Raw genomic sequence first — 11,922 nt, forward strand, 5'->3', positions numbered from 1 at the left:
TGCACATAATTAATACCACCACATTGAACGTCAGGGGAAAGGGCAAACTGGGATTGATTTCAACATGAAAACTCAATCAAAACCTAAGATTATAGAGAATGGTTTTGCTTTTAATTTACCATAATTGTGTCAAAGGAGTAGAAATAATAATAATAATAACAATATTTTTATTAGATTTTTTTTTCTTTGTATCAAACTGAAAATGAGAAAATAGGAAAGTAGAACATTATTTTATGCATGCATGGTTTACCCAATATTTTGTTTACACATATGGAGTTCCAGGAGAAATTAGTAAGAACTTGCTTATCAGCTTGTTGCAGTCGCCCCGTCAGTCTCCGCCTAACAGGGCGGGGCTAGATGTGGGGTGAATAGCACGTTTCAAACCGGGGGCGGAGGCCCAGTGAGAGAGAGAGCTCTAAAATTACTACGGTACCATCAACCTCCTCGCATCCTCCTCAGTTTTCAAACATTTGTCGTAGAGGGAGGATACTACAGGCGTGGTTGCTCATACCTTTTTGGTTTTATTTTGTGCCAAGTTCAACGAAGCTACCTGCTGTTTTCTCTTCCCCTCCCCACTTTTCCCTTTTTGTTTTGCGATGGCCAAAGGAGAAGGAGCTGAACAATACTCCAATGCCAGTTTATTAAACAAGTCGGTCAGCTCGGATGTTATCAAGCTCTCAAGAAAGGTAAGAGTATGTGGGGGAAAAAAAGATTACAAATCTTGCTTTGGTTTTTTAAAAATCATATATATTATTTCGCATCAAAGCGGAATGAGACACGTTTTCAGGAGTGAGTGTTGAAAGCTGGAATGAATGGAGCAGACCCGGCAAACTGACGTTTCAAAGGCGTGAATCACGTACGTTAGCCGAAAGGGGCGCGCAGCGCTCACTTTGATCTCTTATATATTGGTTTAGCGAAATATGGCTAAGTATTACCCCAGAACTGCATAAAATGATTGAAATAAAATATATAAAAGGTGGATGGAAGCAAACATTGTCAATTCAATTTAAAAAAACCGACTCAAGCACAAGCGTACCTCCCGCCCTGTCTTCTTTTTCTCTCGTCAGCATGTCCTCTTAATATTTAAAATATGCTAATCTAGACGCTTAAAGGAATCACACGCAAAGAAGCTTTAAAATTTTTATATTTGGAGTTTATGTAATTTTTTTTCTTCTGCTCTCAAATAAGCCATCAAAACTAAATGTAAACCTCGAAAATGTTCATAACTAGGGCTATTTAAGACGCACATTCGCGTTAATTCATACATTTCACAGCTATCTAAGCAGTTACTTTGTCACGTGCATTAAAATGTGTCGGTAAGAAAATAAAATTTTAATGTCAGTAAATTACCCAGCTGAAAATATGATAACATCGGTCACATAGCGTCGTCGAGCAATATATGAAAGCACTGTATGTTCAGTTCAGTAATAACGCGACAATAATTCTGAATTACTGTACAAAAATAGGATGAAACTTTGCCTCAGACTCTAATTCTATTGCCACAGGGGGATAAAAGGGTGTGACTAAAGTCTGTATGGGCTTGTCTGTCTATTTGGCAACATAACCTCAATAACTAATTGAAATGTCATAGTAATCTTGGCAAAATATTCATATTTTTTCCATCGCTCTGAACGCAACAGGAAGCGTCCACCAAGGTGACGTGTCAAACAGCTGAGGCAGTCAGGGGATCCTCTGAGAAAAGTCCCCGACCTTCTCTCTCTGTACTCGAACAAAAACGGAGCGGCTTGAAATCACAACTAACCTAATTCATAGCAACTTTGTTTGGAAAACCCCCTCCTCTTTTCCCACGTAATTCCTCTTATCAGAGTACAGTAGTAGCATGTAGCAACAGCACTGATATGTGTGCAATTTCAGTCAGTGAGCTGATATGGAGACTCTGAAAGTAGTGTTAAAAAGCTTCTCTTTCTGTCACCCATTTGTCACATTACTCAGTTAATAACTTATGTATTTTAGACAAAACTAGAACTTGTAAAACGTCAGTTTCTGTTTTACTGCATCCCAGGACATCCCAGAGTGCATAAACAAGATAATAAAGATGAAGGATATATGTTCTGGTGCTTCCGTGGGGAATAATCTTGTAATTCTTTTTCTGTTCAACTTAAAACTACAGGTTTATAAGGTAGTCAACAGCTCGTATTTACATCTCGTGTGTGCTCCTTTTGTTAAAAGAAAAATATCAGAACTTATCAAAATCAGAATTGGCATGCCTAAGAAATCCAGATATCGGTATCGGCTAGGAAAAAAACCTGATTGGTGAATGAGGAAAAATGTGCTGTATATTCCTTCATGCATTGGCTTAGAATTTATCTAGATATAAAACAATTACGCCCCTATTCTGTCACCCTTTATGCATCATAGCACCTGACTTTTAATCTGATTTGAATAAAAAAAAACTTGTCATTGTATAAATTGTCAGATGCCGATCTCTGGCTGATCAGTTCATTTTGTTTGGTTTGTTTGTATTTTCATGCATTTGTTTATTCTCCCTCATTGCAACAATGTCGCCATTGTAACTAGTATGGCAGTAAATCTAAACTAGGACACTTGAATGAGCACCTGACGTGATATGTTTGTAGACTAGGAGGAACAGGAAGGTGCACAATTCCTTTGCATTCAGGTCGAACAAGGTGTGAACCATTGAGCCAGGTGAAGGAAAGAAAATCAAGTTTTGCTTCTGCCACGGTGGCAGACAAGTGAATAAAATCTCACTTGTTGTCACAGGGCTCGCTTTTGTTGGGAAAGAGGGCATTTGTGGCCTAAACAAAGCGGAGTTGAGTGTCTCAACAAGGGAGAAGCTTATTTACTCACTTCGAGACGCAGCATTATCATACTATGTATTGTTTACGGCAAAGCATTTTCCACACTAGTGACACATGTGGAACAAGGAGTGGTGGAAATGTACCTGTGTGGTTTAGAAAACATTTTCATACATAGATGGTATTATGCAGGTTCATTTCTACTGGCCCCAGCGGCGGCTTTGTTGATTTCTGCTCTCCGATTGGTCAGGAATAGGGTGTGCTCTCACCTCACTTTCTGTGGTCAAACTGGCAGCACTCCCCTTTTCCTCGCTTTGGGCTATTAAGTCAGTCCAGACTGCTGCCAAGGTCCTGTTGCCTTGGCAGCTCCTGACATGACCGACAACAGCGATGTTGTGGTGCCGCGGCCAACACTAGTCGCCTCAGTTTGTGTGCTGTCATTAGACAGAGTGTTTACAGTCCTGTCTGTTGAAGTATCAATTACGTCGGCTGTGGAGAAAATGAAGAAGAATTGGCGCTTGTTGGGGAATCCAAGCTTCCTTGTTTCCTCGTGCTTGCTGTTTTTTCTGGCCAATGCGATCTCTATCGTTCTTCTAGGAATCCGTGGTGATTAAAGATTTGGGCCAAATTTCTTATGAGACTCTTGCAAACATGTTTCTCCATCCTAATTCTGAGCGGTGAGAGAGTGGCGAGACTGACGAGTTAAGGAGTTTAGAAAGAAGCGGGCGGGGAAAGGTCAGCAAATGACTCCAGAGGTTTGGGCGTGCTAAAGCTGGACGTTTAAACAAAACCTTGAAGGTTCCTTGAATGTTCATTTTTCAATGATTTGAAAAATGAACCTTCATTGACTTGATGCATACATTTATACAAGATGCAGCTGTCGGTTGACGGATCAGAATAGACCAATTTTTAATTTGCTAGGGGTGCATCGATAAGTCGTCTGTTTGATAAATCGGCCCTGATTTCCTTAGTTTTGGGAGATCGACAATCGGCCGAAATTTAGAAGTGAAAGCAATAAGATTGATTTTTCTTATGAAAAATTGGCATTGGCAATATAAGTGACAAAATTGTTATCGGTACAAATACTGGTCAAAACCGAGTTTCCAACATCAGGTCCATAGTTGAATCAACTAGCATCTTGGCGATAATTTGATTAAAAGTGTGATCATTTTTAATTTTTTCGGTAATTTCTTAACTTTTCCATTCGCATACCAAAAAATAAAAAAAAAATAAAAACACAATGCTTGAAAAAAGAACGCAAGACAAAACTAGTATAGAAATGGATAAACAATATTTAAATTTCTGTCAATGGCTGACCAAAATAAAATAAAACAAAACTGTAAATAGAAGCACCTTCACATTGTTATGCATTAGGAATCATTTTAATCAAAGCTGCAGAATCTGTCCTGTATATTTTTCACAGCTTTAATTTTCTGCTGGATTCAAAACTACCATCTATAAGTTTAAGAATTACAGAGAAAGTGCTGGCGCACCTCTTCCTAACCTGTTGCTGCATACAAAGACTCAAATACTTTTTCAAAAAAAAGTTTTTCTGGGTTAATCAAACCTCTTTTTTTTGTTTTGTTTTGTTTTTCCCTCCTCAGCATGAGCACAGAACCAGGTTGTCGATCTGCAACAAGATCTGCTATGCGATCGGCGGTGCGCCCTACCAGATCACAGGATGTGCTCTGGGCTTCTTCCTGCAGCTCTACCTACTCGACGTAGCTCAGGTAAGCAACCTAAAACTTCACAGTTGTGCTTCTTAAAAAGAAAGTCTGTTTGTAATACGGCGGGGATTGTAACTGTGGGGGAAAGTTTCTAACTTGCTGACATTATTGGCTCTGTGATTAGGCTCTACTGTATCTGAAAGGATTAATGTGTGGGGGGCTTGTTCTATAAATATTTTGGAGGTGGGGAACAAAACCAGGACAATGAGGAGGGTCTTGGTTTAATAGGCTCTTTCACTAATCTGATGGCTCGGGCCACAATAAGCCCCGTTGAGCCCGAGGCGTCACTGGGTTTTGGCTTTGTTGGCCGTCCAAGGCGGCTCGTTACGGGGCCCCCTTTGGGTGACACAGCTTGGCGCAGATTGTACAGTCAGGAGTCGAAGTGCCTCCTTCGCCTGCTAACCGTCGCCTTATAAAGTTTAAAGTTATATTATTATTTTTTTTTTTTATACCGTTTTACTGCTGCTGTTCAACTTTACAGGAGCAGTTTGAGATGTTTTCCACTTACCTGGAACCAGTAAAACATCTACAGTGAAAGCACTTTTCTTCCTTGCAGTTGGATCCCTTCTATGCCTCGATCATCCTGTTCATCGGCCGAGCGTGGGATGCCGTGACGGACCCCACGGTGGGCTTCCTGGTCTCCCGGAGCCCGTGGACTCGATTTGGACGGATGATGCCTTGGTACGCCTGTGTTTTTTTTTTTTTTTTTGTTGTTTTTTTAAAATGGAACTATGCTTCTCCTGCTGAGACTTTTCGGTCGACCTCTGTGGAAGTTGGGGCTCTGCCAAACGCGACCCCTCCTGATGAGGCCCGGTTACATAACTTCACTTGTTATCACAAATTTGTTACTGAAGCAGCTTAATGGAGTGGTGGGAGGGCCCAGCAAGTGAATGGAAGATTTCCAGCCAGACTGGACACGTGTCATTGTTTAGGGGCGGGGCTTGAAGTGTCTGAGTCATCCTTAGGAGAGAGGTTACTATGAGGCAAATTTGCCTCTTCCTCGTTGCACTGTTTTGTATATTTGTTTTCTCTTTCCTCCTACTCTATTTTCTCTTTCTATTCATCCAGTGGAGCAATTAACATTTGACTGAAAGAGTCCAGAATAGATTTTGGGAGGTTTGAACAACAAACAAACCTGTTGGGTGTTGAGCCTAAACAAATCGAGCTTCTGCAGAAACGTTCTCTCGCACTCTTCCAACTGCAAGACCCTTTGCATGGTTCTGCCGAATACAACTCCTACCCAGGAACGTGGTTAGATGGACACCAGCTACTTTACCTACCCTTTTTCATCTGGACAAAAAAAAATTGTGCCCTTCTGAAATAGTTTTTTTTTATATATATATAAATTATTTGTAGCCGAGGACATCGTGTCATATACCTATATTATATACTGCCCAACATTTTCTGTAAGTTTTGTATTTCCCACCTGCCATTTTTCTTCTAGATAAAAAAGTGCCCCTTTGAAATTGTTTTTTTTTTTTTTTAGTATCATTACATTTATTTTCAGGTGAACTTTATTAAACATCTGCATCAGACAGAATATGGGTAGAAATACACAATGTTTAAGCTGTGCCTTATAAATCTCATACCACTCCCTTTCCCCCCGCCCCCATTTGAGCTCCTGCCACCCTCCCAGAAAATATCTGTGCACGCCCCTGCTCCCACCTGATACAGAATTTACCCTTTTTTTCCCTCTCTCTCTCTCCTACATAGTACACAATGTATTTTTCAGAAAGTATCCCTACTGACGCACTCCTACTCTAAAGTGTTATCTGACAGCATTAGTACGTCATGACACCATTGATACCCTTTGTTTTTTCACGTTTTGTCTCGTTACAAACTTTGAAACAAATGTTTTTGTTTTTTCTGGTGATAAATTATGAAATGCGCAAATAGTATCACATGGAGTCATACGGCATGAGTCCGTTTCAAATTTGGTTATTATTATTATTTTCGTGTGTGTGTATTGTAGAAGTCCAAAAGTGTCTCCTGCAAACATTTGGCCCTCATATTGGGTGACCATATTTGACACACTGAGGGAAAGGGGGTGTAGGGTGTCAGCGGAGGGTCTGATTATAGAAGAGCTCGTCAGTTTCCTGTCGGCACATCACTGTGTGATTATTAGGGGATGGAAATGGGCCAGTTGAGGAAAAGGTTAAAACAAAAAGGCGAAGGAGTTCATGGGAAGGGAAACGTCTCGGTGGTCCTCAAACGAGCGCTAAAGAGAGATGCATTATTCTCCCTCAGGTGTTCAATACACAAGAGTGTATGCTTTAATTCAATAATGACAAACAGAGGTGGAGGTTTCGTACCTGAGCTACAAAGATCAATTCATTCACAAAATATTCAAATCTCCTCTAAATTTTCAACTGGGCTTCACTTTTTATGGAATAAAACAAACTGTCCTCATAATTATCTAAATGGTAAAGCACGTTGTAAAACTAGGTCACTCAGGATGCTGACATGACGAGGTGAGACGCGTTTCCTCCACTTTTTATTTCGTCATTGGGGGGGAAGAAGAGAAGGAGGAGGTGGGTGGGAGTGGGTGGAGGAGGAATGGTCGGCATGTTGGGTCACGTTATCCCCCAGCTCTGCTGGGTTGTACAGATGACCGAGACACGGGAGGAAGCGGGCGAAGTGCTCCATTGTGAAGCTGTAGGGGAGGAGGGAAGGGGGAGAGCGGAGACGGCTTCTTATTGGTCTATCTGAGAACACACCACCTGTCTGGGCCAATCGCGTGGCAGCACACAGGCCTGTGGGATTTTTTTTTCTTTTTTTTTTTTTTTTTTAAGATTGGTTGAGGAATCCAGAAGGTTACTCCAGTTCAGATTTCAGAATGAGGCTCTCTGTTGCAGCAGAGTTAGAAATGAGCAACTTTTAAAATAAATAAAATGCTGTAGAAGGTAAATACGTGGCTGTTTTTGCTTCACCGCTGAGACATTTATGAGCATTTTTAACATTTCTCAGGTCTAAAATGTCATTAAAGCATTAAATAAACAAGCCTCTGCTTGAGAACCACAATGTTTGGCCAATTATTGCTATAATTAAAGCTACAGTCACACACCCAAACCCAATAATATGGACCTGAATTAAAAGACACTAAAACGAGTCCAGACAGCTTTGTGTAGCCAGATTATTTTTTTAAAGCTGTCACTTGTTGAGTTATCTGTTGGTTAAAGTGTCAGTAAAACTAATAATATACTTCTAGCCACGGTATCAGGTTAGTGCTAATATAGGCTAAGCTGTCAGCTCCGTTCTGCAGGGTCACTGGGTGTGCAAATGCTGAAATGATAAGATTGCAGTTGGTAAGACACAAGACACAGTAGTATTTTGTGCTGAGGACAAAAAGACCTAAAACAAAACTAGACACCATGTTTGATCCTGTGTGAGATGTATTTATTTACATTCCTGAGTTTATCTTTGATGAAACATCCGCCGTGACTTGCCTGTCTCTTCTCACAAGACTCCAGCTAATGACATCACACGTGCAGTAGAGCAAAATAAATGTACCCACCTCTTCCCCCCCGCTGTGCCTCAGAAATACATTAGAAATAATGAGAGGCAGGATTTGTTTGGATCCTCGTCAGCGACTCCGTGGGAGGAAACGGGGCGTGTCGCTTAGTTTACATACAATAAAGACTGATCATGCTGACATGCACATGACTTCACATCTTGTTTTGGTATTCCCGTAGATATTTTAGACAATCGGGATGACGAGTTCATTTCCTTCCCTGTTACTTTCCATAGAGTGTAAGTGTCGAGAGTGTTGGTCAGCCCACTTTTATCTTTAAACGAGATTGAGGGGAAAAAAGATCCAGGAAATCTTCCGTACAACATGCTGTGCAGCCGCATTCTTCTTTTTTAACCAAATGTAACCTTCAGATCAGGCCACACCTGAAGGTCACACCATTGGAGATGGACCAGTCAGAGCTTACTGGCTGATATCCAATCTCTGGTTGTTGTTCCGGTTCTGATTTTACATGAATGTTCTGTAATAGAAGGGTTTTTTTTTCTGGCTTTTTTTTCTGCGTGCTTGTTTATTAATGTTTATATAAGTAGCAGAGGTGACGTCACACTGTGTGAGAGAGCACTTATTGCAAAACAATATTTTAAATAATAATAAAACAGTCTGTAGCGCCTTTGTCAATGATTGGCCTTGATTAGCGCCTCTAACATCACCATGCGTAACATTAGTGCTGTTGGCACAAATCCATTTTTTAATTCATTTATTTTTTTTAAATTGGATCTACTGAAAATTGGCATCATGTAAAACTCAAAACTCTACCATTTATGTTCACAGTAAGAAACTGTCAACTCCCACACAAAATGTTTAGTGACAGAGTGGAGTTATAATTTAAGAGAAGGAAATAAAAATAAAGAAGTTTCCATATATCAGTGTGTGTGGTAGATCTATAGAAGTGATTAAACTATGAGCGCAAAAAGGAAATCATAAGATCTTTTCTCTTCCGCCTGCTCCTTTTCAATTAAAGTGTGCAAAATTCAAGGTCATTTGGTGTGACTATCTTAGTTTCCCGTTCTTACTTTTTGTTGTCTGTTTGAAATCAATAAATGTTTTTCTGCTTCAGTCTCTGATGTTGTTCTCTCTTTTCGTCCATCTGCAGGATCTTACTGTCCACCCCTTTTGCCGTAATGTCTTATTTCCTCATATGGTACGTCCCCCCCTTTGAACACGGCAAAGTCATCTGGTACATTTTATTCTACTGCGTCTTCCAGACCCTGCAGACAGTAAGTCTCAAACCCAGATCAGAGTTTTAAACTTTGTGTGTTTTGAATTTCTTTGTTTATTCTTTTTCTACACTACTTATAGAGTCAGAATTACAGACTCTGACCCAAATATATATATATATATACACACAAACTGCCACTAAAGTATCTGTCAGCATCTGTCATCACTCCATTGTATTAGGAGGGCATGTTGTTCTTTCAGTACAATGACTTTGGAACATATTATGCGTATGTGTTTGAGTTCACTTGCTTCTTGGTAAGGCGTCAGGCATTTCTAAGCGAGCAGGACGAGCAACCTGCTTTCTGTTCCATAAAGCGGATGTAGGTAACGGGTGTGGCTCAACACGGAGAGGGGCTGGGCTGCAGATTTAGAAGGAGAGAGGAAGGAATTGAGCAATCTACACTCCTCTTGTTCTAAATGGAGTAGGAAATGTTCAGTCAATGACCTGCACATTCCTGACGTTTCATGTCTGGAATGTTTTCCAGGCTTCAACCCTCGTCATTTGAGGGATAGGGTGTCGGCGCAATCCCTTAGTGTATCTAAGGGAAAAGCCTTAAAAAGGCTTAAATTCAGTTTTAAGAAGTTGGCATTAAATGCATTAATGACAGGTCTTAAAATTTGTTATTCTTGTATATTCTATGAAGCTTTTTTTTTTTTTTTTTCTGTCAGGCAAAAGTTTGAGTCTTGACTCAATCAACTTGAGGCGGTTGAGGCTACCGCTAACTAGCTGCTAACAAAAACTTTGCTAGCTAAGTCTTTTTGTGTCTCTCTCATGGTTAAGTGAAAAAAGCTCGTCACTACGGGGTTAGAGAACATTGCAAAATATGCAATTTCTTCTGCAAATTTCTGTCATAATACAGGTTTTACATTTTGCTAGCTGGATTTCCATTGACCATATTACTGCGCAAATTGGAAGTACGAAAATACATTTCCTTAATGGAAATGCGCCAGTTTTGAAAAAAAAAATAAACAAAACTTTTTTTGATTAAAAACATTTTAGACTACCATGAGGCAGTTTTGAAGTTGTATTAAAGTTGAATCACTTTTTTCGCACCTTTGATTAACAGCCAGATGTTACTACTGGTGGAAAATACAAAGAAGACGACAGGAAGTGGTAGGAGGAAGATGCCGCGGCGTGTTTTTATTTTAACGACTTGACACGTGAGCAGACTTTTTCACGTGCGATTTTAATTGCGCTCCATACACTCTAAAAAGTGTTTTTGGGCTGTAGTTCATCTTATGGACTTATTTACATTAATTTAACTTAATTCTTTTGCTTTTGCTATGACAACTTACTTTTTTTGTGTTCATTCAACTAAAAACTTATAAATCTTTAACCTGAAGGAACTTTTCACTTTGACTTTACTTAAAACAATTGAGTTCAACGCCAGTTTTGTATCCTAAGTCTGACCAACTCAATTTACTAAGTTCTTCCAACTCAATTTGCTAAGTTTTTATAAATTAATTCATAAGGGGGATTAACATGACAAATTTAAGTCATTCTTACTCCAATCATTTATTTTGTTCTAATAAACATTTAAACTCTCTTTGACTTAATTCTACAGAAAGTCAACTCAAACTTTTAAGAAGTTCCAAACTAAATTTAAATAATCTTTTTACATTGTCATTTAAATACACAAATCTTTTCCTTAAATAACCTTTTTCACTTTGACTTTACTTGAAATAATTCAGTTTGTGTCCCATGTCTGACACAATGACTCAAGCTTACAGGGACACATTCCCAGTAAGCGACTGTGGCTCTGTGGATAGAGCAGTTGCCTTGTAATCGGAAGGTTGTCAGTTCGATTCCAGCTTCCTCCTGCCGTATGTTAATGTGTCCCCTGGGTACTTAATGCCAAGTTGCCAACCAATCTGAGCATTAAATACATGTGTGAATATGTGCTGTCAGTGGTCAAAAGTGTTATTTAAGTTTATTTACCATTTTTGAAGTAAACTAAATGATTTGAGTAAGACTGACTTAACAAATTGATTTGTGTGATTATAATATATTGAATTGGTTAAACTTAATAAATTTAGTTGGATAAACTTAATTGAATTGCTTGTTACCTACAGAAGCAATTCAATTAAGTTGGTTCAACTTTTTTCTTTTTAGAGTGTGTTAAGCCCATAGCGGAAAGGCTACCTCCAAGTTTGCAAGATGAATGGCTTCACACAGGTTCAAAATACAAACAAAAATATCAAGTAACATTCCCTCCCTTCTCATATTTTGTGAAGTTTGTCCAAGAGGAGGCAAAAGCGAGAAATGATCCAAGTTTTGTGACATGCAGCAACCAACCTTTCAACAGAGGTGAGAGACCATCATTTAAACAAACTGGCTACAAACCTCCTCTAACTGTAAACAGAACAGAGGTCAGTACAACCACTCTTCCTAGTACGAAAGAGGAGGATCTAATGCGTTACTGCCCAGTCCACAGGAAATCACATCCACTAGCAAAATGCAGAGCTTTCCGGATCAAGCCAATTCAAGAAAGACGAAACATACTCAAAGAACACAGACGGTGTTTTCGTTGTTGTTCTCCTACACACACAATAAAGGACTGTGATATGAATGTCAGTTGTGAGGAGTGCCAAAGTGAAAAACATTGCTCTGCCATGCACCCTGATGTGATTCAACAACCCCGGCCGGAAAGCACACCTGAACCAGAGCCTC

General features: G+C 39.6%; 1 protein-coding gene across 1 annotated transcript in view; it reads left to right on the forward strand.

Annotated features, from left to right (window-relative positions):
* The first annotated feature begins 395 nt into the window (after positions 1 to 395).
* Positions 396 to 11,922, forward strand: part of mfsd2ab (MFSD2 lysolipid transporter A, lysophospholipid b) — a 21,603-nt gene continuing 10,076 nt past the window's right edge. The window contains exons 1-4 of the mRNA XM_015056443.1: positions 396 to 686; positions 4,382 to 4,507; positions 5,061 to 5,185; positions 9,127 to 9,250. Coding sequence (XP_014911929.1) covers positions 597 to 686; positions 4,382 to 4,507; positions 5,061 to 5,185; positions 9,127 to 9,250 — 465 coding nt within the window. The 5' untranslated portion in view covers positions 396 to 596. The remainder of the gene's footprint in view (positions 687 to 4,381; positions 4,508 to 5,060; positions 5,186 to 9,126; positions 9,251 to 11,922) is intronic.

The sequence above is a fragment of the Poecilia latipinna genome, unplaced genomic scaffold (assembly GCF_001443285.1).
Source record: "Poecilia latipinna isolate Pla-1442-1.1 unplaced genomic scaffold, P_latipinna-1.0 Scaffold1384, whole genome shotgun sequence".
In the NCBI taxonomy this organism is placed as follows: Eukaryota; Metazoa; Chordata; class Actinopteri; order Cyprinodontiformes; family Poeciliidae; genus Poecilia; species Poecilia latipinna.